The 24,579-nt window shown below is 42.0% G+C and overlaps 2 protein-coding genes and 1 pseudogene across 8 annotated transcripts in view; 1 reads left to right on the forward strand and 2 right to left on the reverse strand.

The window, feature by feature from the left end:
- The window catches only part of LOC123995842 (frizzled-3-like), a 40,044-nt gene extending 39,454 nt beyond the window's left edge, over positions 1-590 (reverse strand). The window contains exon 1 of the mRNA XM_046299524.1: positions 491-590. The gene's annotated coding sequence lies outside the window, so the exon portion shown is untranslated. The remainder of the gene's footprint in view (positions 1-490) is intronic.
- A 3,550-nt stretch (positions 591-4,140) lies between these two features.
- On the forward strand, positions 4,141-6,807 carry LOC123995556 (annotated as a pseudogene).
- Positions 6,808-11,633: 4,826 nt separating this feature from the next.
- LOC123995323 (CYFIP-related Rac1 interactor A-like) overlaps positions 11,634-24,579 on the reverse strand; it is a 45,586-nt gene continuing 32,640 nt past the window's right edge. For 2 of the 7 annotated variants that reach the window (XM_046298861.1, XM_046298862.1), the window contains exons 3-13: positions 19,543-19,622; positions 19,264-19,343; positions 16,508-16,629; positions 14,586-14,691; positions 14,148-14,284; positions 13,922-13,999; positions 13,536-13,652; positions 13,251-13,330; positions 12,978-13,104; positions 12,610-12,680; positions 11,634-12,301 (exon numbers count right to left, since the gene is read on the reverse strand). In XM_046298861.1, the coding sequence (XP_046154817.1) occupies positions 12,238-12,301; positions 12,610-12,680; positions 12,978-13,104; positions 13,251-13,330; positions 13,536-13,652; positions 13,922-13,999; positions 14,148-14,284; positions 14,586-14,691; positions 16,508-16,629; positions 19,264-19,336 (975 nt within the window). In that variant the 5' untranslated portion in view covers positions 19,337-19,343; positions 19,543-19,622 and the 3' untranslated portion in view covers positions 11,634-12,237. The remainder of the gene's footprint in view (positions 12,302-12,609; positions 12,681-12,977; positions 13,105-13,250; positions 13,331-13,535; positions 13,653-13,921; positions 14,000-14,147; positions 14,285-14,585; positions 14,692-16,507; positions 16,630-19,263; positions 19,344-19,542; positions 19,623-24,579) is intronic. The other 5 variants (XM_046298863.1, XM_046298864.1, XM_046298865.1 and 2 more) reach the window with 3 other exon arrangements.

The following is a 24,579-nucleotide window of genomic DNA, read 5'->3' on the forward strand; positions in this document are numbered from 1 at the left end:
CAGCGTGCACTTTCAAATATGACACGTAAGATGACCAAAATGTTGACACAATATGTGATACGAAAAAAATGTATATAGGGGTAATGTAGTCAAATTACCCTGCGTAATAGCATTTACTCACGCCTTCGGCTGGCTTTTTGTGCATAACATGCTTAGAACAATGTTACAAAACTACCGGTAGACAAAGTGTAGTAGTTTTTATTTGTCAAAGCCAGTTGGCCACTCCACCTACCGCGTAATGGCCAAACCAATGTTATCCATTCCGACAAATAAAATGTAGCAGAACAAAAGACAACGGTTGAGCTTCTTCGTCTCAGCTGATGTTTAATATATGAAGGCTAGTCTACATGAACTGAATCACTACAAGCGTATTCCGATGGTAAATTGTTAGTACCATCCCGCCAGCGGTATTGGCAATAGGCTACATGTGTTTGCAATAAACATACTATATTTAGGCGAGTGACAGAAAACATCATCAAAAAATATTTACCTTTCTGTCGGCAGTTTTTTTTCTACGTGTCTGGGTTTTCCCACTCACGGAGCCCGTAACTGAGTGAATAGCCCACTCCTCTCCTCCTCTCCTCTCCTCATCTCCTCCTCTCCTCTCCTCATCTCCTATCGGTTTAAGAACGAGAGCACGCATTAAACGCGGACGCGCCAATTTAAACCAATGCCTTTTATATCTGCCTGTGACTGGAACGAATTGCAAAAATCGCTGAAGTTGGAGACTTTTATCTCCCTCACCAACTTCAAACATCAGCTATCTGAGCAGCTAACCGATCGCTGCAGCTGTACATAGTCTATAGGTAAATAGCCCACCCATTTTCACCTACCTCATTCCCATACAGTTTTTATACTGTTTTTATTTATTTACTTTTCTGCTCTTTTGCACACCAATATCTCTACCTGTACATGACCATCTGATCATTTATCACTCCAGTGTTAATCTGCAAAATTGTAATTATTCGCCTACCTCCTCATGCCATTTGCACACATTGTATATAGACGCCCCTTTTTTTCTACTGTGTTATTGACTTGTTAATTGTTTACTCCATGTGTAACTCTGTGTTGTCTGTTCACACTGCTATGCTTTATCTTGGCCAGGTCGCAGTTGCAAATGAGAACTTGTTCTCAACTAGCCTACCTGGTTAAATAAAGGTGAAATAAAAAACATTTAAAAATCTTGCAGTAGCTGTCTGTAGCCCTATGAATATGCTCTAATATTTACCTAAGCCTACTGAAAATAAAATACAATTTCAGTTTTGAAATGACAAATTTACTTTTTGAATTAGTTTTACACATTTGTGTGACACATGCTCCTTGTGTGTGAGGTTTGTATTTCGGTCGGTGGCAACAGCGACACCCTTGTGTGTCAAGCGGTGTTTGTGCCGCTCATTTCGTTGCTCTTGACGACGCAAAGCAGCGACAGTGACAGGGTTTATAGAGAAAGGAGGTGAACCCTGGGCAGGGACGCCGCTATGGATTTTAGGCCTTATGAAAAGATATCACATTGGGGCTCACCACCACAGGCCACACCAAACCTGCGCAATTGCTGTAACCACACACCTCCAGAACCCAATCGACTCTACCTTTGCAGGCTTGCATCTCTCTTTAAATCCAATATCTACTGTCCGATATTTACTGACAGTGAGCTGTGAAAATATAACACTGTGCAGACATGCATGCAACATTCTGCATACAGTGGAATTCACTATCTGATGCAAGACGGATATCCTCTATAAGACATGTGCTAAAAGCCATCTTTTACAGTCTAAATGTCATTTTAATGGTAAAATTCTTGAATGGAAAATTTTCTTAACATTAAAATATATATAACTTAAATATACATGAACCTTTTCAATTAAAATAAATGAACATTATCATCTATAGAATGATTTAACAAACAAAATAATAAAATCAGCAGTAGATTTCTGAACTAAGTATACATACCAACTAGGAAATAAGCAGCTGTAAAAGTGGAAATGGAAAATGGAAAACAAAATGGAAATGAAAAGGCCTGATGGTGGCGCTAGAGGAAAGGTCAAGTGGTCACCAAATCAATAGGTTTCTTCCACTTGGGGTCTTGATTGTGCAAAACAAATTTTATGGCAATCCAGCCATTGCTTTGAGATATATCTTGTTCTCAGTCTTGCACCCAGCCTGTGGGCATTGTGTGTAGTGATCCAATATCCATATCCATGCCATCTAACAGTTATCACTGACCCCTTGCTCAGCCTTAATCACCAAGTGCCCAGCCTTTTTGCTAGTAAAGTCACTGATCAAGTCTTGAAGTCCAGCTTTCTAGCTACGTAGCTGACTTTCAATGGGACAGCATGACAAGACGGCAAAGCCTGTCCAGGGACATAGCGAACCTCAAATAGTTTAAAAAAATCTGTTTTAGTTTACTGAAAGCTCTCTCGCCACCAGCAACAGTCACAGGCAGTGTGCAAAATATACGTAAAGCAATGCACACTTCTCCCAAAATGCTTTGCAGCTGCATCTTACAAGCTGCATTCAGGAGACCAAGAGGGAACAAGTTAGGAGGGAAAGTGGCAGCATATACAGCGTTCAGGTGTCTTACTTCATGTTGAAACTCAGGTGTCAGATCTCTGGAATACTTCATGGTCAGTGGTTGGCACACAGAAGGGACTTTATCCTCACTAATCTGCCCAACTTTCAGAACAGCAGAAAATTATTCTACATTTTTTTCAGTGGTGTGGAGCTTAGTGTCCAAGTCACTTCTGATGTTGTCCATAGCAGTAAAACACACTGTGTTCGGAAACACCATTGCTGCACTGTCCTGAGCAGTCTCCTCTTGAGAGGTCTCATCATGGAATCTCTTCCTTTTCCTCTGGCGGCTGTGTTCCTTGCTAAATTGAGGTACAACATCCATTTGCGTAGCAATCAGTGTTGCCTCAGACAGGAGAGACTCCCATCCATCTCTAAAAGCCTCCATCTCTAAGAGCCTCCATCTCTAAGAGCCTGCATCTCTAAGAGCCTGCATCTCTAAGAGCCTGCATCTCTAAGAGCCTGCATCTCTTCCTTTAAGTCTCGGATATTGGCTGCCTCTGTGTCAAGTGCAATTTTTCCTGACTGGAGAATCACATTCCTGTCCTCAATGCATTGCAGTACCTGCAATTATGCCACTGACATGTCATTCAACACAATGCTGCTCACCTCCTTCAGTTGGGAGTAGGGCTGGTTCAGGGGTATGGGGAGACAGGGCTGGTTCAGGGGTATGGGGAGACAGGGCTGGTTCAGGGGTATGGGAGACAGGGCTGGTTCAGGGGTATGGTGAGACAGGGCTGGCTCAGGGGTATGGGGAGACAGGGCTGGTTCAGGGGTATGGGGAGACAGGGCTGGTTCAGGGGTATGGGGAGACAGGGCTGGTTCAGGGGTATGGGGAGACAGGGCTGGTTCTCAGGGGGTAGGGGGGAGACAGGGCTGGTTCAGGGGTATGGGGAGACAGGGCTGGTTCAGGGGTATGGGGAGACAGGGCTGGTTCAGGGGTATGGGGAGACAGGGCTGGTTCAGGGGTATGGTGAGACAGGGCTGGCTCAGGGGTATGGGGAGACAGGGCTGGTTCAGGGGTATGGGGAGACAGGGCTGGTTCAGGGGTATGGGGAGACAGGGCTGGTTCAGGGGTATGGGGAGACAGGGCTGGTTCAGGGGTATGGGGAGACAGGGCTGGTTCAGGGGTTGGGGAGACAGGGCTGGTTCAGGGGTATGGGGAGACAGGGCTGGTTCAGGGGTATGGGGAGACAGGGCTGGTTCAGGGGGACGGGGAGACAGGGCTGGTTCAGGGGTATGGGGATGGGGAGATAGGGCTGCTGAGCCTGAAGCTGCATCTGTTGGGCCTGGCACCAGGCAGGGGCAAGGACAACTGATTTAGTATGAATAGCTTGCTAAAAGTTCGCCTGCATTGATTACATGTTTTATACAAAGGTTCTTTGGATGTTTACTTTTAGCTAAAAACAAGAAAAATAAACCGTTAGTTTTATTAATACATTGTAATTCAAATGTTCTATTAATGATGATAGGTTAATCATTTAATATTTTAAAAAATGTACCTAATGTTTGAATAATTTTTTAGGGCCCGTCAGTCACAGGCCCTTAGGACGATTCTAACTGGTGCATCAACTTTCCCCCACACCGTTTGAACGGGGAGTCTGGAAGAGACACTACATAGAGACAGTACTGGAGCTCCACATCGGCAAACCGAAGGTGAGTGACTGGGGGCCTGGACAGTGTTTAAAACATGTAAGGAACAGACACAGTTCCTGTGTGTGTGTGTGTGTTCAGACTCCCTCAAAGCAGTAGTTCATCATCCCAGAGGTGACGTCCATAAACGCTGTGACCTTAGACCAATAAGAAAGTATCCTCAGAGAGGTGCTTTCCGCACCCCAGGTCCAGTGAGAGATGGGCAATGGCAGCACCTCAAGGGGGTCCCAGCCTTAGGGGCTGCCCCCTTGGAGGGGTACAGACATACACCCCAGTGACACGGAGATGGAACTATCTGGAGAATCTGGACCCCATAGAGCATGGTGTAAGAATACTTCCTCTGGTAGTTTGTGTGTGTGTGTGTATAGTGACATTTACATCAGTCTTAAAATACAAAGCATTTACCATACCATTGCATTCATTCCCAAATGAAAGCACAACCTATCATGCACTGCACCTGTGGCCTGGGATAAATACAGTTGTATTGAATTGAACAAATCAGTACATTGGATTAATTAGGTTTAAAATTCCTATGTAACTTGACCTGGTGTTCCTGTGACATGATCGAAGTAAAAAACAGCAGGGTGATCATCACCAACCAGGCCAAGCCAGACAATACAACGAATAAAGAGCTGTCGAAATACAATTCTAAACTACAAGGCCAAGCCAGTCAACACAAAGAAGAGCTGTCTGCAGTCATTCACTAGTAAGCACATCTTAATAGAATGTGACAGTTGTTCTATCTTCATAGGGACCTCAAATTTATTTCCATTGAAAATTCTATTTTCCCTAACCCATAACCCGGATTCTAACCGTAACCCTAAACCCTAACCTTAAAATACCGTTTGTCCTCATGATGGCATGGGAAATAACCACACAAGAGAGGATTTTCCATTATACTTTCCTTGTGGGGAATGTAGGTTATTTTCGGTCCCCCACAAGGATAGATGAACCAACCCATACACCAGAGGCATCATGCATATGGAACAGACTTCATATGGAAATGTATGTTAATAAACTACCCAGTGTGTGTGTGTGTCAGTGAGGACAAAAACACTGATGCTGCTTCAGGGGAGGGGCAGAGAAAAATTATACATTTTTCCATCTACAGAAATACCAAACTAAAAGATAAAACACCTAAATATATTGTAAATAATACAATAAGTAGTTGACTAATTTTCTCATTTGACAACTTAGACACGGACAATACAGACACTATAACATGTAGACATACAGTACACTGTACAGTACAGCATACACCACAATACACCATACAGTACAGCATACACCACAATACACCATACAGTACACCGTACACCATACAGTACACCACGCCGTACAAGCCAGTACACCATACAGAACATCTTACAGTACAGCACGTAATACAGTACAGCTTGCAGTACACCATACAGTACATCTTACAGTTCACCATACAGTCCAGTACACCATACAGTACATCTTACAGTCCACCATACAGTACAGTACAGCTTGCAGTCCACCATACAGTACAGTACAGCTTGCAGTCCACCATACAGTACAGTCCACCATACAGTACACCATACAGTCCACCATACAGTACAGCAGATCTTAGTCCACCATACAGTCCAGTACACCATACAGTACAGCTTGCAGTCCACCATACAGTACATCTTACAGTCCACCATACAGTACATCTTACAGAACAGTACACCATACAGTACAGCACATCTTACAGTCCACCATACAGTCCAGTACATCTTATAGTCCACCATACAGTACATCTTACAGTCCACCATACAGTACAGCACATCTTAAAGTCCACCATACAGTCCAGTACATCTTATAGTCCACCATACAGTCCAGTACATCTTATAGTCCACCATACAGTCCAGTACATCTTATAGTCCACCATACAGTCCAGTACATCTTATAGTCCACCATACAGTCCAGTACATCTTATAGTCCACCATACAGTCCAGTACATCTTATAGTCCACCATACAGTCCAGTACATCTTATAGTCCACCATACAGTCCAGTACATCTTATAGTCCACCATACAGTCCAGTACATCTTATAGTCCACCATACAGTCCAGTACATCTTATAGTCCACCATACAGTCCAGTACATCTTATAGTCCACCATAGTCCAGTACATCTTATAGTCCACCATAGTCCAGTACATCTTATAGTCCACCATACAGTCCAGTACATCTTATAGTCCACCATACAGTCCAGTACATCTTATAGTCCACCATACAGTCCAGTACATCTTATAGTCCACCATACAGTCCAGTACATCTTATAGTCCACCATACAGTCCAGTACATCTTATAGTCCACCATAGTCCAGTACATCTTATAGTCCACCATACAGTCCAGTACATCTTATAGTCCACCATACAGTCCAGTACATCTTACAGTCCACCATACAGTACAGTACAGCTTGCAGTACACCATAAAGTGCAGTAAACCATACAGTACACCAAAAATATAGTCTGCATCTGTTGTCCCTCTTAGATGTTCCTGTCTTTGGACTTGAGTCCAAGTTCTGGAACAGAGCAGCAGAATCGTTTCCGCCCCCAGCGGGCCACACAGAGCCTGGAGTAATCTTGTCTCAGTCTAACCAATGGAACACTGGGATACGTCCTGGTCCGGGGCGGTCAGCGGACCAGACTCAGACAGGAAAGACTGAGGGCATCAATGAGGACACACAGGATCACACCAGTACAAAACACTATGACCTGCATGTTTAAAATGCATCTATCCTTCCTCCCTTACTTCTTTCTTTCCTTCCACCTTCTTTTGCTCCTTCCCTCCTTCCTTTCATCACAAAGGTCACAGGATCACACCTAGTAAGACCAATTCCTTCAATGCACATTCTTGGTGGAACTATAACAGAATGATAAAGCTCTCCATCAAATAAGAATCCTTTGTCTCTGTGCTGAAGTCTCTCTGTCCAAGGCAACATGTGACATTACATTCTTATTCAATCAAATCTTTCTTTCTTATCGTGCATCTACTGTATCACATATCATTCACGTACATGTTTTGGGGGTTTTAGCACCACAACTACCAGCTTCCAGTGGTGGATCCTCATATCGCCACCCTGTGGAGCACTTAAGTACTGCAGTACTCAGACGCCAAACAGCACTGCAGACTACAGGGACAGAGGCAATTGGGAGGGAGAATCAGAAAAGAAGCTGTTCAACCAACACAGTACTGGGAAGATGGACTGATAGTGTCCTCTTGAAATGGGATTTACATCAAATCATGTTTACCTTCATTTCCACTAAGTTTCATTATGACATAAATACATAATATAAAAACATATGGCTACGTCTGGAAAATGTAAATACAATATTCATTAGAACAAACGAAGGTGCAGGAAATGTAACAGTTTTATTTTCAGTTCACACACCCATTCAATATGCAATATAAAGCTAAAGCCATTTAGAAACATTGAACCAGCGTTCCAAACTATGAAACAGTTGTCAGTTAACTTTCCCCCCCTTCTTTATATTCAATACAGCTTCATTCAACACACCATAATCAGAATAGCATATATTTGGCTGAAAAAGGCATTTTGGAGTTCAATACTGACAAGAGGTTTGACAGAAATTGGTTTTGGAATTAAACCTCAGTATTTGTATCAATATCATACTGTACATTTAGCTGAATGTCTTGTCCATGTACAGTATTCATTCATTGCATATACAAATTGTCCTTCACACAAAAAATGTCTAAATTGTCAATGTATTATGTATTACCAGAAACTATAGAAAATAAACAATTAACATGAATGTTAAAATCCATGTCCAGTGGACATTTGATGGTCGTTCAACAAATGTTAGTTACTAGTATTTTATATTACGATGAGTACACAGATGGAGAGTTACTGGTATTTTATATTACGATGAGTACATAGATGGAGAGTGTGTATGAAGTATCAAAATAGATACGGTAATATATAGCTAGGTATTTTTATTTGGCATGGATTTCAAAATCCATAGCCATTTGTCTCATTTCACATTAGCACTGTAAATCCTATTTACTGTCTAATTAAATATATTTAATTCATAATTATCTGAGGTTGGTGTCTATATTGCTGACTTAGCGACAAATAAAGGCACAAGCTACTTTAGTCTAGTGAAAAGCCCATTTTAAAAATGGTCCTAGGTTTGTCTTTCTCTGATAAGGAAAAATGTGAACAGGATAGATTTGCAGAAGCTTAGCTAGTCTTTAGTGCCAGTCTGTTTGTCACATCATGCCAACTCCCTGTCACTCATTGGCTGCGTTCAAACAGGCAGACTTATTCTGATCTTTTTTTCACCAATTGAATCTTTGATCAATCAGATCAGATCCTTTGATAATACTTGGGCAAAAGATCAGAATTGGGCTCCCTCTATGTTAACGCAGAAATGGAATTGGTAGGAGCAGAATAATTGTTTGGATGCTGCTCAACAGGACAATGGCCTATTGGTCTAGTGGTTCCCAACCAGGGGTACTAGGACCCATGGGGGTACTTGAGAAGACCCATTACACCATAGGCTTACTGCTAAATGCACGAGGGGGTACTTTAGTGGTCGTCCGGACAGAGCAGTCGGTGGTACGGTAACCCAAAAAGCTAGTCCATCTTAAATTCCACGTTCGTCTGGACAGACCGGAGCGAGACTGCAGCACACCACAGGATTTCTACAAGTCATTCATCCTAACATGCGATTGTCTGACCTATATGTTAAGTCAGATCACCAAACAAGGGTTTCTCCAATTCATAGAACACCATGTATATTCATTAGAGACGCAACTCACAATCCTGCCGTTTTGTACACAACTTTCCAATATTGTTCTCCAGTTAATAATTATATTCATTCAATTGACCACTGAACCATGTCAAATATACATACGCCATTGTATACAAGCTGAATGAGTTTAGAGAATACTCCTATAATGCCCCTTTGGTCAACGTTCATTAGCATTAAACAATGGTCTACACAAAGAACAGCTCAAAAGAAAACAGAAGTTACACAGGTTTAACAACAGTCTGACATATATTTCATCTAACGTCGAATCGCAACTCCAGATTTAATCAGAGTCAATCCAAACAAAACCAGGTGACACAAATATCTTTGTATTTTGGATGAAAGTTTTTTCTTAAATAAAAGAGACAAGGCTTTATTCTTCAGAATGGTACTTTGTATACTGAAATTATACATTTTCAGGGATTTATTTTTCACCGCAGTCCAATTCCCAACCCTACTTCTCAAAGTGTGTAATGGTTCACACCTCTTCATGGAATGGACAGGTGTGAGAACTCCCTGTACTCAATACACCAAAACAATGGGGGAGGGAACGAGTGTACACTCCAGGTATAGAGTCCCACAGCGTAGGTGTCATAACATCCATATAACCAAGAGGCCAAACAAGGAAATGGTTCCAATCGTTTTCCCACCATTCATTTTCCCCATAGGGGATATTAGAAACAGTTAAAATAAGAGCTGTCTTTCGTCTAGGCTTTACTCTGGTGTGGCATTTTGATAACTGTGAAAATCATTCTTGGACAAGGTGACTTTCATCAATATATTCAGCTCTATTTACTCTCAGATTATAAAATGCTAATTAGCATCAAAATAGACATCATACAAGACTACAAATCCCTACAATCTCCTGCACGTCATCTCTCGCTGACACCTTTGCTAAGAGGTATTGTGTCAATTTCAGTGGTGGAAAAAGTACCCAATAGTCATACTTGAGTAAAAGTAAAGAAACCTTAATAGAAAATTAAAAGGTGAGTCACCCAGTAAAATAAGTAAGGAAAAGTCTAAAAGTATTTGGTTTTAAATATACTTAAGTATCAAAGTAAAAGTACAAATAATTTCAAATTCCTTATATTAAGTAAACCAGACGGAACAATATTATATATATTTTTTTTAACGGACAGCCAGGGGCACACTCCAAACTTAGACATAATTTCCAAACGAACTATTCGTGTTTAGTGAGTTCGCCAGATCAGAGGCAGCAGGGATGACCAGGGATGTTTTCTTGATAAGTGTGTGAATTGGACAAATTTCCTATCCCGTTAAGCATTCAAAATGTAATGAGTACTTTTGGGTGTCAGGGAAAATGTATGGAGTAAAAAGTACATTATTTTCTTTAGAAATGCAGTGAAGTCAAATTAAAAGTTGTCAAAAATATAAACAGTAAAGTACAGATACCCCAAAAACTACTTAAGTAGTACTTTAAAGTATTTGTACACCACCGGTCAATTTAAAACGTTCAAAAGACAGTTCGCAGAATTGTCAATTTAAAGAAATGGAGCCAATTTATTTATTAAATACATTTAGCTAACAGATAAGAATCTCTGAATTAACTACCTTTGCCTCAATTTGGCAGTTTAGTCCAGCTCATCATGGCATTTGTAGTTCTTTATGATAGCAACTAATTAGCATTTAATTTGGGGGGATTAAATAGAGGCAAATATATTGATAAAAGTCACTTTGTCCTAGAGAAATTTAACATTTATCTAAACCTCACACCAGGGTTAGCCTATATGAAAGACAGTCCTTATTTTAAGTGTTTCTAAAATCTCCCATAGGAAAAATAATGGTAGAAAAACAATTGGAACCATTTCCTTATTTGACCGCTAGGTTTTATGGGTATTATGACTCATACTGTGGTGGTCTATAGGGGTAGAGAATGGGACAACAGTCTGACTGGTCTTCCAGTATAAAGGAGAATGACTAGAAGGTTCATCATCATCACTGCCATCTACTACAGGAGTAGAGATCACAAAAGCAGTGGAAGGAATTGTTTTTGCCGCTCCGTGTCACTTAAATAGAACCTGACAGTTTTGAACAATAGATTTCTGTTAGATACAGAGTCCCAAATACAGACAAGAAAAAACCCTAAAATCACACTGTGTCCCAATCCTCCTGTCATACATTTGGTTGATCTGTTTATTTCTTATGGCACTTACTGCCTTTGTCATTTTCTTGCCAACCAGGCACAAAGTCCACCAACTTACTGAGAACACGTTATATGAAAGCTATCACTTCTTCCCCTCAATGCATCCCCTGCTAAATTCCAAACCAGCCCCTAGCTAGCCTCTACTTCCTAGGCACTCTTGTAGATAGGAGAGGATTGAGTAGGGTTGAACAATCTTCACCTTGCCATCCACAGGAGACAGGACAAACAGATCTGGAACATGGGGTGTATTCATTATGTTGGATTCCTTTGCAAAAGTTTTGCAACGGAAAACGTTCATTTCAATTGGAAAACGTTTTGCAACAGAAGCAAGAGTTTCTATTGGACACATGCAGGTAGGTCCCTCCAAGTTTGGTTCCGTCTGCTCGGTTTGTTTCCGTTTAGTTGCTGCAGTAAACGGTTTCCTTTGCAAACGGAATCCGACTAATTAATACACCCCAGGCTAGGAGTTGAGGAGTTGATTTGGAATTCATCTTTTGTTGACACAAACCACAGACAAAGCTCCTTTCATTCGCCCGCTCACTCACAGGAACCAACCAGAGTGCTTGGCTCACTCACAGGAACCAACCAGAGTGCTTGGCTCACTCACAGGAACCAACCAGAGTGCTTGGCTCAGTCACAGGAACCAACCAGAGTGCTTGGCTCAGTCACAGGAACCAACCAGAGTGCTTGGCTCAGTCACAGGAACCAACCAGAGTGCTTGGCTCAGTCACAGGAACCAACCAGAGTGCTTGGCTCAGTCACAGGAACCAACCAGAGTGCTTGGCTCAGTCACAGGAACCAACCAGAGTGCTTGGCTCAGTCACAGGAACCAACCAGAGTGCTTGTTTCTCCAAATGCTACTTGCCAAGCTCAGTTTGTAAGGCTGAAAGGTATGTTAACATAATAACAGTAAAAGGCAATTCATTTCTCGAAGGGTATACGTTCTATACGTTTCAGTAACTTGCAGGGAATGACTATGTAAATACACAAGTATTAACATCCAGTCTTTTAAATTATGTAAACATATACATCTTTCGTTGAGGTCAGTACATTGATCCTCTTCATATGAAAACGTTACTGAAGCATGGAGCGGATGTTTTTTGGAGTGGACTCGTCATGCAGATGTTTGGTGGTGAACCTGAAAGACAAAGCAGGATGAAGGCATAGGGCTGAAACACCTAGCTTGTTTTTAACCTTTACCAAAATAAGCCAATTTAATGAAGGTTTTTAACAGATATACAGAAGTGCCTTGGGATTGTTTGCTGTATTGCCGTGGGAGCAATCCAGAGAGCACCCTCTACCACTCAGTAATATTGGAAGCTAAGGAGCACTCCTACCACAATACCATTTATAAATCATCTGGCATTTCAACTGAATAAGGTGAAACATCAAAGAAGTACCGTCTCATCAGAGAAGTACTAAACTAAAGCGAGGATAGAGACTTACTTGAGGGCGTTCAGGAGACCTTCAACATTATCTGCTGGCTGTTCTTTCAGGACCTTTATGCATCCCTTCATCTGATGAAAAAAAAAATGCGCTATTACTCTGGATACACATGTAAAACATTCAAACAGAAATTCACATACATTTTCCATTGGCATGACTTAGACAAAACAGCGTGATACACATGATGCTAACGTCAGGCTTTCAGTAGCCCCTGTATGTATAGAAGATGTATTATTCCATACGGGTTGGGAATTTGTTTCCTGCTTTAACCAACTCCTCCGCACTGGGAGCCTTCTGTAACCTCCAGGTCACCTTCCCCTGTAAACAGCCCGGTACTAACAGTATAGGTGAGAGGAGGAGGTTCTCACGTCTATCTTGGAGGACTTGTTGAAGGCTCCGTTGGGATGGACATGGTCGTACAGGATGATGACTCCAACCATCACTCTCATACAGAACAGCAGCGTGTCCTCACTGTTGAACCGGCACGTGTAGTCTCTGGAGGGAGAGAGGGATACACACACACACACACGCCAGTTCACAGTACACGTTGAACAGTTGTTTATAGCGTGGCATTGATAAACAGACCCACTCTTAGTCACTCTGCTAAATGTCTACAGGTAAAGTACATCAAGTCAACTCACGGTGTCTCCAGCATGACTTTACAGACACTGGCCATTGTACTGAGAACGTCAGTGGTGTTCTCCAGGGGTAATGTCTTGTTCTGGAGATATAACAAGGTAACAACACAAACCATCGTCAAACTGAAGAAATGAGGGAACCAGACTTCACTTACAACCCCCACCTGCTTCAAAATCTGACTGAACAGGGAGTAACACAACTGAACTCTAACAGACACTGCTGCTATTAACACAAATCTAACCATCAACTCTTTTCACAGAGCAGCTAACAATAAGGAAGTCTCTTACCTCTGTTACGAAGTTTGTCGTAGCTGTGCTTAAGGTTTTCAGCATGGGCGTCGCCTCGGCGTAGAACAGTGACATTCTGTTGGCCATCTCATTGTTGACCTCTCTCTCTATATCCAACTAAAGACAAAACAGGAAGAGGGTCAACATCTGATCCATCTTTAGCTTCAAGGCAGAGGAGAGTGGCTGTCAACAGAGGACTGCTAACCAGGCCTTACACAGACAAGCTATTCTGTCACATTCAGACTAAAATAGACATGACTACAGTCACAAAATTCAGGTAACTTTCCAAAAATGACCAGGTTTTTCAGAAATCCCTTTTGGAAGATTGGTAAAGTTACATGATTTTTTGCAACCCTAGACCGACATAACAGTTCTCTCAGACTCACATTCATGTTGTTTATCCTGTTTCGGCTAATGGTCCTCCTGTAATAACTGAAGTCATTCTGAATGGCAGGAATTCTCATCTGAAAGTTAAGAGGACATTCATTTAGTTCCAACAGACAACATGGGAACTGTTATTTGTCAAGAGGGAATAAAATAGGTGCTAACTTTGCACTTGTGTACAGAAATTAACCGTTTGAAATTACGTGTGTGTGTGTGTGTGAGACTGACCTTGAGTTCGTCAAAGCGCAGGGTAAAGTGAAGGATCTCAGCAAACTGTTTGGCCAGAGCCTGCTCCTTCTCTAGATGCTGGGTTGGGGTGTACGGCGGGCATGTCAGGGACTCCAGCAGGCTCTGAAGGGCCCTCTCTACAGGAGAAGAAACACAGTTAATACATTACAAACACGAGGTAAGTTTTAAACACGCCAGGCTCTCCAGCAGGCTATGAAGCGCCCTCTTCAAACACCCGAAGAAGGAAAATGCTAAGGTTGTAAAAAAAAACAATAAAAAAAAACATGTTTCATGTCTGCAATGTGAAAAAGATTACATTAAAAATATATAATATTAATAGTATACCAACATTTAATTGATTGGCTTTTGATAGTAATTAAAATGTCAACCCCCGCCACACGAAGTGCTTCTTCGTGGAAGGATAAAGGTTGGACTAACCTAGTCTCAGCGAGAAGCCGTACAACTTTTTGAGTCGTATGACTAAGGGACAGACTGAGTTCCAGGCTCTCTCCTGTAGGATCATGTCATTGGGGTTCTGAATGGCCTGGGCGGAAACAATGACAAACGCTATGGTTAAATGTACATCATCTATATGGAATTTAAAAAAATTGAGTAATGAAAATCATTCTGAGATGTCTGGTATGAAATCATAATTTTAGCTTTACATTTATAGGTTTGAGTGAGTGTGAATATGCACAGCCTGTGCCTACGACTGTGTGTGTGTGTAAGCATATCCAGTAGATATACAGTGCCTTGTGAAAGTATTCGGCCCCCTTGAACTTTGCGACCTTTTGCCACATTTCAGGCTTCAAACATAAAGATATAAAACTGTATTTTTTTGTGAAGAATCAACAACAAGTGGGACACAATCATGAAGTGAAACGACATTTATTGGATATTTCAAACTTTTTAAACAAATCAAAAACTGAAAAATTGGGCGTGCAAAATTATTCAGCCCCGTTAAGTTAATACTTTGTAGCGCCACCTTTTGCTGCGATGACAGCTGTAAGTCGCTTGGGGTATGTCTCCATCAGTTTTGCACATCGAGAGACTGAATTTTTTCCCCATTCCTCCTTGCAAAACAGCTCGAGCTCAGTGAGGTTGGATGGAGAGCATTTGTGAACAGCAGTTTTCAGTTCTTTCCATAGATTCTCGATTGGATTCAGGTCTGGACTTTGACTTGGCCATTCTAACACCTGGATGTTTATTTTTGAACCATTCCATTGTAGATTTTGCTTTATGTTTTGGATCATTGTCTTGTTGGAAGACAAATCTCCGTCCCAGTCTCAGGTCTTTTGCAGACTCCAACAAGTTTTCCAGAATGGTCCTGTATTTGGCTCCATCCATCTTCCCATCAATTTGAACCATCTACCCTGTCCCTGCTGAAGAAAAGCAGGCCCAACCCATGATGCTGCCACCACCATGTTTGACAGTGGGGATGGTGTGTTCAGGGTGATGAGCTGCGTTGCTTTTACGCCAAACATAACATTTTGCATTGTTGCCAAAAAGTTCAATTTTGGTTTCATCTGACCAGAGCACCTTCTTCCACATGTTTGGTGTGTCTCCCAGGTGGCTTGTGGCAAACTTTAAACAACACTTTTTATGGATATCTTTAAGAAATTGCTTTCTTCTTGCCACTCTTCTATAAAGGCCAGATTTGTGCAATATACGACTGATTGTTGTCCTATGGACAGAGTCTCCCACCTCAGCGGTAGATCTCTGCAGTTCATCCAGAGTGATCATGGGCCTCTTGGCTGCATCTCTGATCAGTCTTCTTGTATGAGCTGAAAGTTTAGAGGGACGTCCAGGTCTTGGTAGATTTGCAGTGGTCTGATACTCCTTCCATTTCAATATTATCGCTTGCACAGTGCTCCTTGGGATGTTTAAAGCTTGGGAAATATTTTTGTATCCAAATCCTTCACAACTGTATCTCGGATCTGCCTGGTGTGTTCCTTGTTCTTCATGATGCTCTCTGCGCTTTTAAACGGACTTCTGAGACTATCACAGTGCATGTGCATTTATACGGAGACTTGATTACACACAGGTGGATTGTATTTATCATCATTAGTAATTTAGGTCAACATTGAATCATTCAGAGATCCTCACTGAACTTCTGGAGAGAGTTGGCTGCACTGAAAGTAAAGGGGCTGAATAATTTTGCACGCCCAATTTTTCAGTTTTTGATTTGTTAAAAAAGTTTGAAATATCCAATAAATGTCTTTCCACTTCATGATTGTGTCCCACTTGTTGATGATTCTTCACAAAAAATACAGTTTTATATCTATGTTTGAAGCCTGAAATGTGGCAAAAGGTCGCAAAGTTCAAGGGGGCCGAATACTTTCGCAAGGCACTGTACATACCTCTCGTATCTCCTGTCCGGCTCCCTTGTAGGCCTGTAGGCCAGAGAGGATGCTCTCAGAGTCCTGGAGCACCGCGTTCACCTGGTTCCATACATCTCTCTCACAGTCTGTGGGCTGTGCATCTGACACACACCACAACAACAGTTAGCCTGGCTAGCTAGCAGGCAGCATATAGACAACACAACAGTTAGCCTGGCTAGCTAGCAGGCAGCATATAGACAACACAACAGTTAGCCTGGCTAGCTAGCAGGCAGCATATAGACAACACAACAGTTAGCCTGGCTAGCTAGCAGGCAGCATATAGACAACACAACAACACTGTACTGGAGTGGACATTAAACTCATACACATTCTGACAATTTGGTTTTCAATGATTATGTGATACAAACTGTCCTTTAACAGGAATTGGGAACTATGTGTATGCCTTTATTTGATTGTCAAAAACCAATCATGCATGTATGCATTGGGCGTTTTCTAACACAGTAATACCATTTATAATGCTGAGAATAGAATCTCAGCAACGAATAGCATGATACAATATACTTTAGTGAGGGAATTGTAAAACATTCAGCAAGCATGACATAAACATGAATATCTCTGGTTCAAAGATAATCTAAGCACGAGAAGACAGGGAAAGGCTACTCTGTGGTAAACAGAAGAGCAGCATGGAATCTGCCAGTATAATAGCAGCACGACCTGCTGCTCCCTACAAGGCTACAGAAGGCAGCGCCTTATAGCTCTGCCCTTTAGATGGCAAGCTCTTAATCATACTCAATGCATTTTCATATTAGAAGCTGCAGCTAACACACATACAGTAACTTAAGGAATATGCTTGGCGTGAGTGGAATAGGCTACTACTAAGGAATATGCTTGGCGTGAGTGGAATAGGCTACTACTAAGGAATATGCTTGGCGTGAGTGGAATAGGCTACTACTAAGGAATATGCTTGGCGTGAGTGGAATAGGCTACTACTAAGGAATATGCTTGGCGTGAGTGGAATAGGCTACTACTAAGGAATATGCTTGGCGTGAGTGGAATAGGCTACTACTAAGGAACATGCTTGGCGTGAGTGGAATAGGCTACTACTAAGGAACATGCTTGGCGTGAGTGGAATAGGCTACTACTAAGGAACATGCTTGGCGTGAGTGGAATAGGCTACTACTAAGGAACATGCTTGGCGTGAGTGGAATAGGCTACTACTAAGGAACATGATTGGCGTGAGTAGGAATAGGCTACTACTAAGGAATATGCTTGGCGTGAGTGGAATAGGCTACTACTAAGGAATATGCTTGGCGTGAGTGGAATAGGCTACTACTAAGGAATATGCTTGGCGTGAGTGGAATAGGCTACTACTAAGGAATATGCTTGGCGTGAGTGGAATAGGCTACTACTAAGGAATATGCTTGGCGTGAGTGGAATAGGCTACTACTAAGGAATATGCTTGGCGTGAGTGGAATAGGCTACTACTAAGGAATATGCTTGGCGTGAGTGGAATAGGCTACTACTAAGGAATATGCTTGGCGTGAGTGGAATAGGCTACTACTAAGGAATATGCTTGGCGTGAGTGGAATAAGAGCGTCTGCTAAATGACTTAAATGTAAATGTAATGTAAATGAATAGGCTACTACTAAGGAATATGCTTGGCGTGAGTGGAATAGGCTACTACTAAGGAACATGCTTGGCGTGAGTGGAATAGGCTACTACTAAGGAACATGATTGGCGTGAGTAGGAATAGGCTACTACTAAGGAATATGATTGGCGTGAGTGGAATAGGCTACTACTAAGGAATATGCTTGGCGTGAGTGGAATAGGCCACTACTAAGGAATATGCTTGGCGTGAGTGGAATAGGCCACTACTAAGGAATATGCTTGGCGTGAGTGGAATAGGCTACTACTAAGGAATATGATTGGCGTGAGTGGAATAGGCTACTACTAAGGAATATGCTTTGTGTGTGTGGAATAGGCTACTACTAAGGAATATGCTTTGTGTGAGTGGAATAGGCTACTACTAAGGAATATTATTGGTGTGAGTGGAATAGGCTACTACTAAGGAATATGCTTTGTGTGAGTGCTTGCCCCATGTCTCTCTGTCATTTTTTAAGTCAAGAGTATATTTTATTATGTTAACAGTTCAGCTGCTGTCTCTAGCCTATATAATGTGTAGGAAGAGTTGCAAGGCAATGAAGCAATGGACATACAGCCGAGCCACATCCAGATGTTACACGATTTACAATAACATGAGGCTATGGTTTACGATGACTATGTCAGCTCTAACTACATCTGGGCCTAGTTCTGCTTTCTACTCCAGGACAACTAAATCAGGAAAAGCAGAGCACTGAAAAGGTCAGGACATATTAAACGTCAAATAGGATAACATCAGTTTTTGTTTTTGTTTGTTGATAATGCATAATTTACTGCCATTAGACATGAGGAAATGAGGTGCATGCAACAAGAAAACAAACGGCTATAAAACAGATCTCTTGATTAGAAGAGAGACAATAGGCAAGCAAGGTGCTGTTCTAGGAGCATAGACTACGAAACATGCAGGTAGCTTAGTAACAGGGTCAGAAATAATTCCAGTTCAATTCGGCCAATGAAAAAAAATGATCCTAATTGAAAATAACTGTTACTTCTCAGTTGTGCAATTGGAAGCGTATTGAAATGGAACTGTCCCCAAAACCTGGTTAGTAAAGGAGCTCTACATAAGTAAAGCTCTAGAGAAGGAAGAACACAGGCCAGGCAATAGCTGTGCTCACTTTCAAAGTCAAGGAAAAAGTTTGGTCCTTGCTCAAGTTCAGTGCAAGTGAGCACTTTTAACAGATTCCCCATTTGGTTTCTGAAAGAGAGGAAAGCCAGAGAAGAAAGAGAGAGAGAGGTGTGTTGTGTTAGAGATAGGTACAGGTACAGGCAGAGACCGACACAGCTTTATGTCCAGAGGGGACCCATAGATATAAACCACTTGCTGACTGACTAGGGGAAGCGTTTCATGCTTACACCTCCAGTCAAACTCCTGCACACTCCTCCTTCAGACTTACTTTCAAAGTCCAGGAAAAAATGTGGATAGTTCTCTATTTCCCTTGTAAGGACTTTTAGAAGATTACCCATTCCAGCAAACCTGATCAAAAATGATAAAAACAAAAATAAATACTTTTAGACACATTTAAATATATTCACAAATGCAATGTGTCAAATGATTCAAGAGTAGAAATAACATTCAAGGATTAAAAAGAGAATGCATTCATTTGTAATCCCCTTTGAATACATTTCACAGTACATAGCACACCAACAAAAAGGTTATTTCAACTTGTTTCTCCCTTTTATAGGGACTTGGATAACCACAGTGACAATAATTGTGTAAAGTGACTACATCTCAGAGGCAGGACTGGTAATATTGGTTCCCTCACAGAGACACTCTTCTAAAGACCGCTGTCAAACATTCAGTCCACTAGCATTCTCCAACCCAGGGTTGCCCAAAGTTTGTCCTTGGGACAGGTTCTGGTTTTTGCCCTAGTACTACACAGCTGATTCAAATAAATCAACTAATCATCAAGCTTTCATAGTTTGCATGAGCTGTGAAGGGCCCTGGGGTCCCAAGGACAGAGTTTGGGAACCCCTGCTCTCACCAGCGTGTGGCAACATTCCACTATTAGGTTCTCTCAGTGCGCGTGGCAACGTTCCTCCATTAGGTTCTCTCAGTGCGCATGGCAACGTTCCACCATTAGGTTCTCTCAGTGCGCATGGCAACGTTCCACCATTAGGTTCTCTCGGTGCGTGTGGCAACGTTCCACCATTAGGTTCTCTCAGTGCGCGTGGCAACGTTCCACTATTAGGTTCTCTCAGTGCGCATGGCAACGTTCCACTATTAGGTTCTCTCAGTGCGCGTGGCAACGTTCCACTATTAGGTTCTCTTAGTGCGCGTGGCAACGTTCCACTATTAGGTTCTCTCAGTGCGCGTGGCAACGTTCCACTATTAGGTTCTCTCAGTGCGCGTGGCAACGTTCCACTATTAGGTTCTCTCATTGCGCGTGGCAACGTTCCACTATTAGGTTCTCTCATTGCGCGTGGCAACGTTCCACTATTAGGTTCTCTCAGTGCGCGTGGCAACGTTCCACTATTAGGTTGTCTCAGTGCGCGTGGCAACGTTCCACTATTAGGTTGTCTCAGTGCGAGTGGCAACGTTCCAGTATTAACAGAGGGTGTCCTCTACACAACATCAAGATATAGGCCTAGTGATGTGATTTAGCTAGTTTAAATTGTGTGGTTAGGTGTTCATGGAATGCATGTACAAGGCCTGTGTAATGGAACAACAGTGGCTCCTCCATGTGTCAGTGTGTGTGTGGCTGTGCATGTGTATTTAAAGGCCTAAGGAAATGAAACAGAGGGTAGAATAACATTCTGATCAAGTCTTTAGAAGATAAAGTCCTTTAAGATCCCAGAAAGGGCTAGTTAAGTCTTAAACGCCGGTTGAACTACTCTTTAAACCGTTTCATTGGAGGCAACAAGACTGTAGTAATTTCCAGAGGATTGGCTACCTTAAGCAATGCTTAGCGGGTGGTCACTATAACACATAATTACACAGCGGCCTAGCTACATCAGAGACTAGTGAACATGATTACTGCCTTAAGAGTGGGTGATCTGATGCAGTCCCTGCTGGACCAAACAGAACGGGGAGAGTAAATGAGTGCCAGATTTAGGGAGATGATCACAATTGGCCTATTGGCTGTGTGGCTACTTATGCCGGTGTTTTGATTGGTCCATAAGCTAAGGGTGTCAGTAAAACATATTTAATTTTCTATATATATGATCATCACAGCACATGTCTCCCTCATCTCTTAAGGTTAGATCTTTACAGTGATAGGCTAACACTTACACAGAATGCACCCCTACACTGCCTTCTGAACGTACTCACTCCCCCGTGACATATTTCACATTTGGTTGTGTTACAGCCCAAATTCAAAATTGCATTTTAAAAAATACTCACGTATCCAAATACAATATTGGATATTGACAAACTGAAAACATGTTTCTTAATTTTTTTTTTGTATGGAAAATGAAATACAGAAATATGTTGTTTACATAAGTATTCACACCCTCGAGGGTCAACACTTTGTAGAAGCACCTTAAAATTTGAGTCGTCTTGGGTATGACTTAATCAGTTAATGAACATCTGGATTTGGGGATTTTTCAATGGGATTCAAATCTGGGTTTCGGCTTGGCCACACGAGACTTACACATTCTTGTTTTGAAGTCATTCCAGCGGTGATTTGGCCCTATGCTTGGGGTCATTGCCCTGTTGGAACGGAAATCTTTGTTTGCACTCTGAAGCAGGTTCTCATCAAGGATTTGGCTCCATTCATTGTTGCCTCTATCCTTACCAGTCTCTACCTCCGAAAAGCATCCCCATACCATGATGCTGCCAACGCCATGCTTCATGGTAGGGATGGTATTAGCTGTGCCTGGTTTTCTCCAGAATAGTGCTTTGCATTCAGGCCAAAGTTTGTCTCATCAGACCACAGAATCTCCCTGACTAAGGTCCTTCTTGCCTGGTTGCTCAGTTTGGTCGGGCGCCCAGAGTCTGGGTCGTTCCATATTTTTTCAATTTCCCCACTGTGCTCTTAGAAACTTTCATCACTTTGGAAATGGATTCCTCCCCTTCCCCAGATATATCCCTAGTCACAATTATATCTAGGAGATCTATGGACTATAGTTTCTGCTATGACATACACTCATTTGTGGGACATTATATAGACAGGTGTGTTTCTCTCTAAATCATGTCCAAACAATTGAAGAAAGAAGGATGATCAAAGGATATTGGATGCACCTGAGCTCAATTTAGAGTCATAGCAAAGCAGTTTGAGTACTTATATAAAGAGTTTTCTGTATTTATTTTTTTCAATATATTTGCAAACATTTCTAAAAACATGTTTTCACTTTGTCATTACGGGGTAGTGTGTGTAGATGGGTGCATTCAGGCTGTAACAACAAAAATGTGGAATAAGTCAAAGGGTCTGGATACTTTCTGAAGGCAGTGTAAGTCCACCGGTCAATACTCCATTTGCCATCTTTAGCCCCTCACATATTCCTGGGAATGTAATCCACAGAAAATATGGAAATAAAAAACTAAATGCACCTATCTGCATGAGAGCCATCATACTACAATTCAAAAATAGAGCACCACTTTTGCTGCTAGGGGGTGGTGTTGCATCATGGTGCTTATTCCCAGTACAATCTAGTCCTTCCGTGAATAGGGCAGGCTATACTAGAGTATACCACTAGGTTTGCTTCTCTCCACCATCCATACCTTAATTCATCCAATCGTGGTCTCAATTGTAAAGATTCCTGAGAACATGATTAGACGAATCAGTCGTGTTAGTGCTGGGCTGGAACAAAAGCCTGTACCCTCTGTTTCCTCTCTGGAACGAGAGTTGGAGAGCCCTGCAGTCATCCTAGCGAGGCCTGGTAAAGAGGCAGAGGAGGACGTGGAAGACAATGGGGTTTCTGCCTTGCTTGGCTGGCCGGTTATCAGTTAGATGGTGGATATTCACTAGCGTTTCCCGTCTCAGTCTCATGTGTCGCACAGAGAAATGAAGAGTCAACAAGTCCAGGCCCAGGGCCAGTCTAAACAAGCACAAGCTAATAATTCAGAGAAGGGGAGGGGGTAGTGGGTATCACCATAGTAACAACAATGTGCTGACTAGCTGTATTATTAGTGTACTATTAATCACCTTTAGGGTGCCTAGTTTCACTTTTGTCACGTGAACCGGACACTGCAGGTGGAAAACAGTACAGTGAAATGCTTACTTGCAAGCTCTTTCCCAACAATGCAGAATAAAAGTGTTAAAATAGATTCTTATCTAATGAGAAGTATTCCCATTCAGGTCAGTGGCTGTACCATTACTCCAATGTGCAGGGATACTGGAGTGGCGGAGGGAGAAAGGTGTACATGTACACGGGGGTAAAGTGGCTGGTAGCACGATAAATACCCATGGTATCTGGCCTCAATATGACCTGAAATGGTCTGCATAGAAGGCCTAACGTCAGGAACACTGACTACAAACAAACAAACATGTTCCTATTCAAATTCCTTTGAAAAACCAGGGAATATGACATGTTTAAACACACACTCTCCCTCCCCCTTTTGACCTGCCTCTGCAGTGAACTGACAGTAATAATGAATGACTCCTTGGCGGTCGGGATGTGTCTGTGGAAGTCTTCAGAAGACCTTCCCAGCGTAACCCTAAGAAGCCTCTGACAGAATGGTACATATGTAGAGCAGGGGGATTCAGGATGGCTTGATTCCACTTTCATAACTATTTACCTGCATGTTTTAACCTGAAAACCAATGATTGAATTTTTCTGTGATTCCTGTCTTGGACTGGGTCAACCTGGAAACCCAATGCCTCCATAAAGAGCTCATATTTCACCAGCTTTATGAAAAGAGCCATTGTGTGAATACTGCTGTCTAAATGGTTGTTTTACTTAATCTCTCTGCTGTGACAGAGTTGTATTCCTCAGTAAAGAGGTGCTGAATACGTTCCACAATACTTTCCTGTTGTGGAAACGGAGAGATATACATCACGCATTGTGCTTTGTAATTAAACTCGCTCAGTGCACTTGAAGTCCAAACGAGCAGCATGCTAAAACTGCTTTTCTCGCTGCGTTAAGATTTGAAACAACCTCCGTTGGGGAAAAGAGCGAGTCCAGAGAAAACAACACAAACCACAACATATTCTGCTCTGGATTGAAACCAGGAAATCATTTTGGTGCACATATTTCATAACGGTCTTAAGTTACTAACTAAACCCTGACGGGTGGTTGCCCAGACCAACAGTCCTACTCCCATGTTGTGTTATAGAGCTGAGGATGTGCAACAGTAAACTTGTGCAATAAGAAGGTAGATTTATATTCTACTGTTGCAAAACTGCTCTACTGAATCTGACCCTGGCCTTAAACATGATATGGACTTGGGTTTGTGGATTTTACTGCAGGAGTAAAGCTTCACCTGGGTCTGATCAACCACCTCATAAACATGTTTCGGTCTTCATTACCCTAAAGCTGTGACAACATGTCAA

This window comes from Oncorhynchus gorbuscha, linkage group LG14 (genome assembly GCF_021184085.1).
Source record: "Oncorhynchus gorbuscha isolate QuinsamMale2020 ecotype Even-year linkage group LG14, OgorEven_v1.0, whole genome shotgun sequence".
Lineage (NCBI taxonomy): Eukaryota > Metazoa > Chordata > Actinopteri > Salmoniformes > Salmonidae > Oncorhynchus > Oncorhynchus gorbuscha.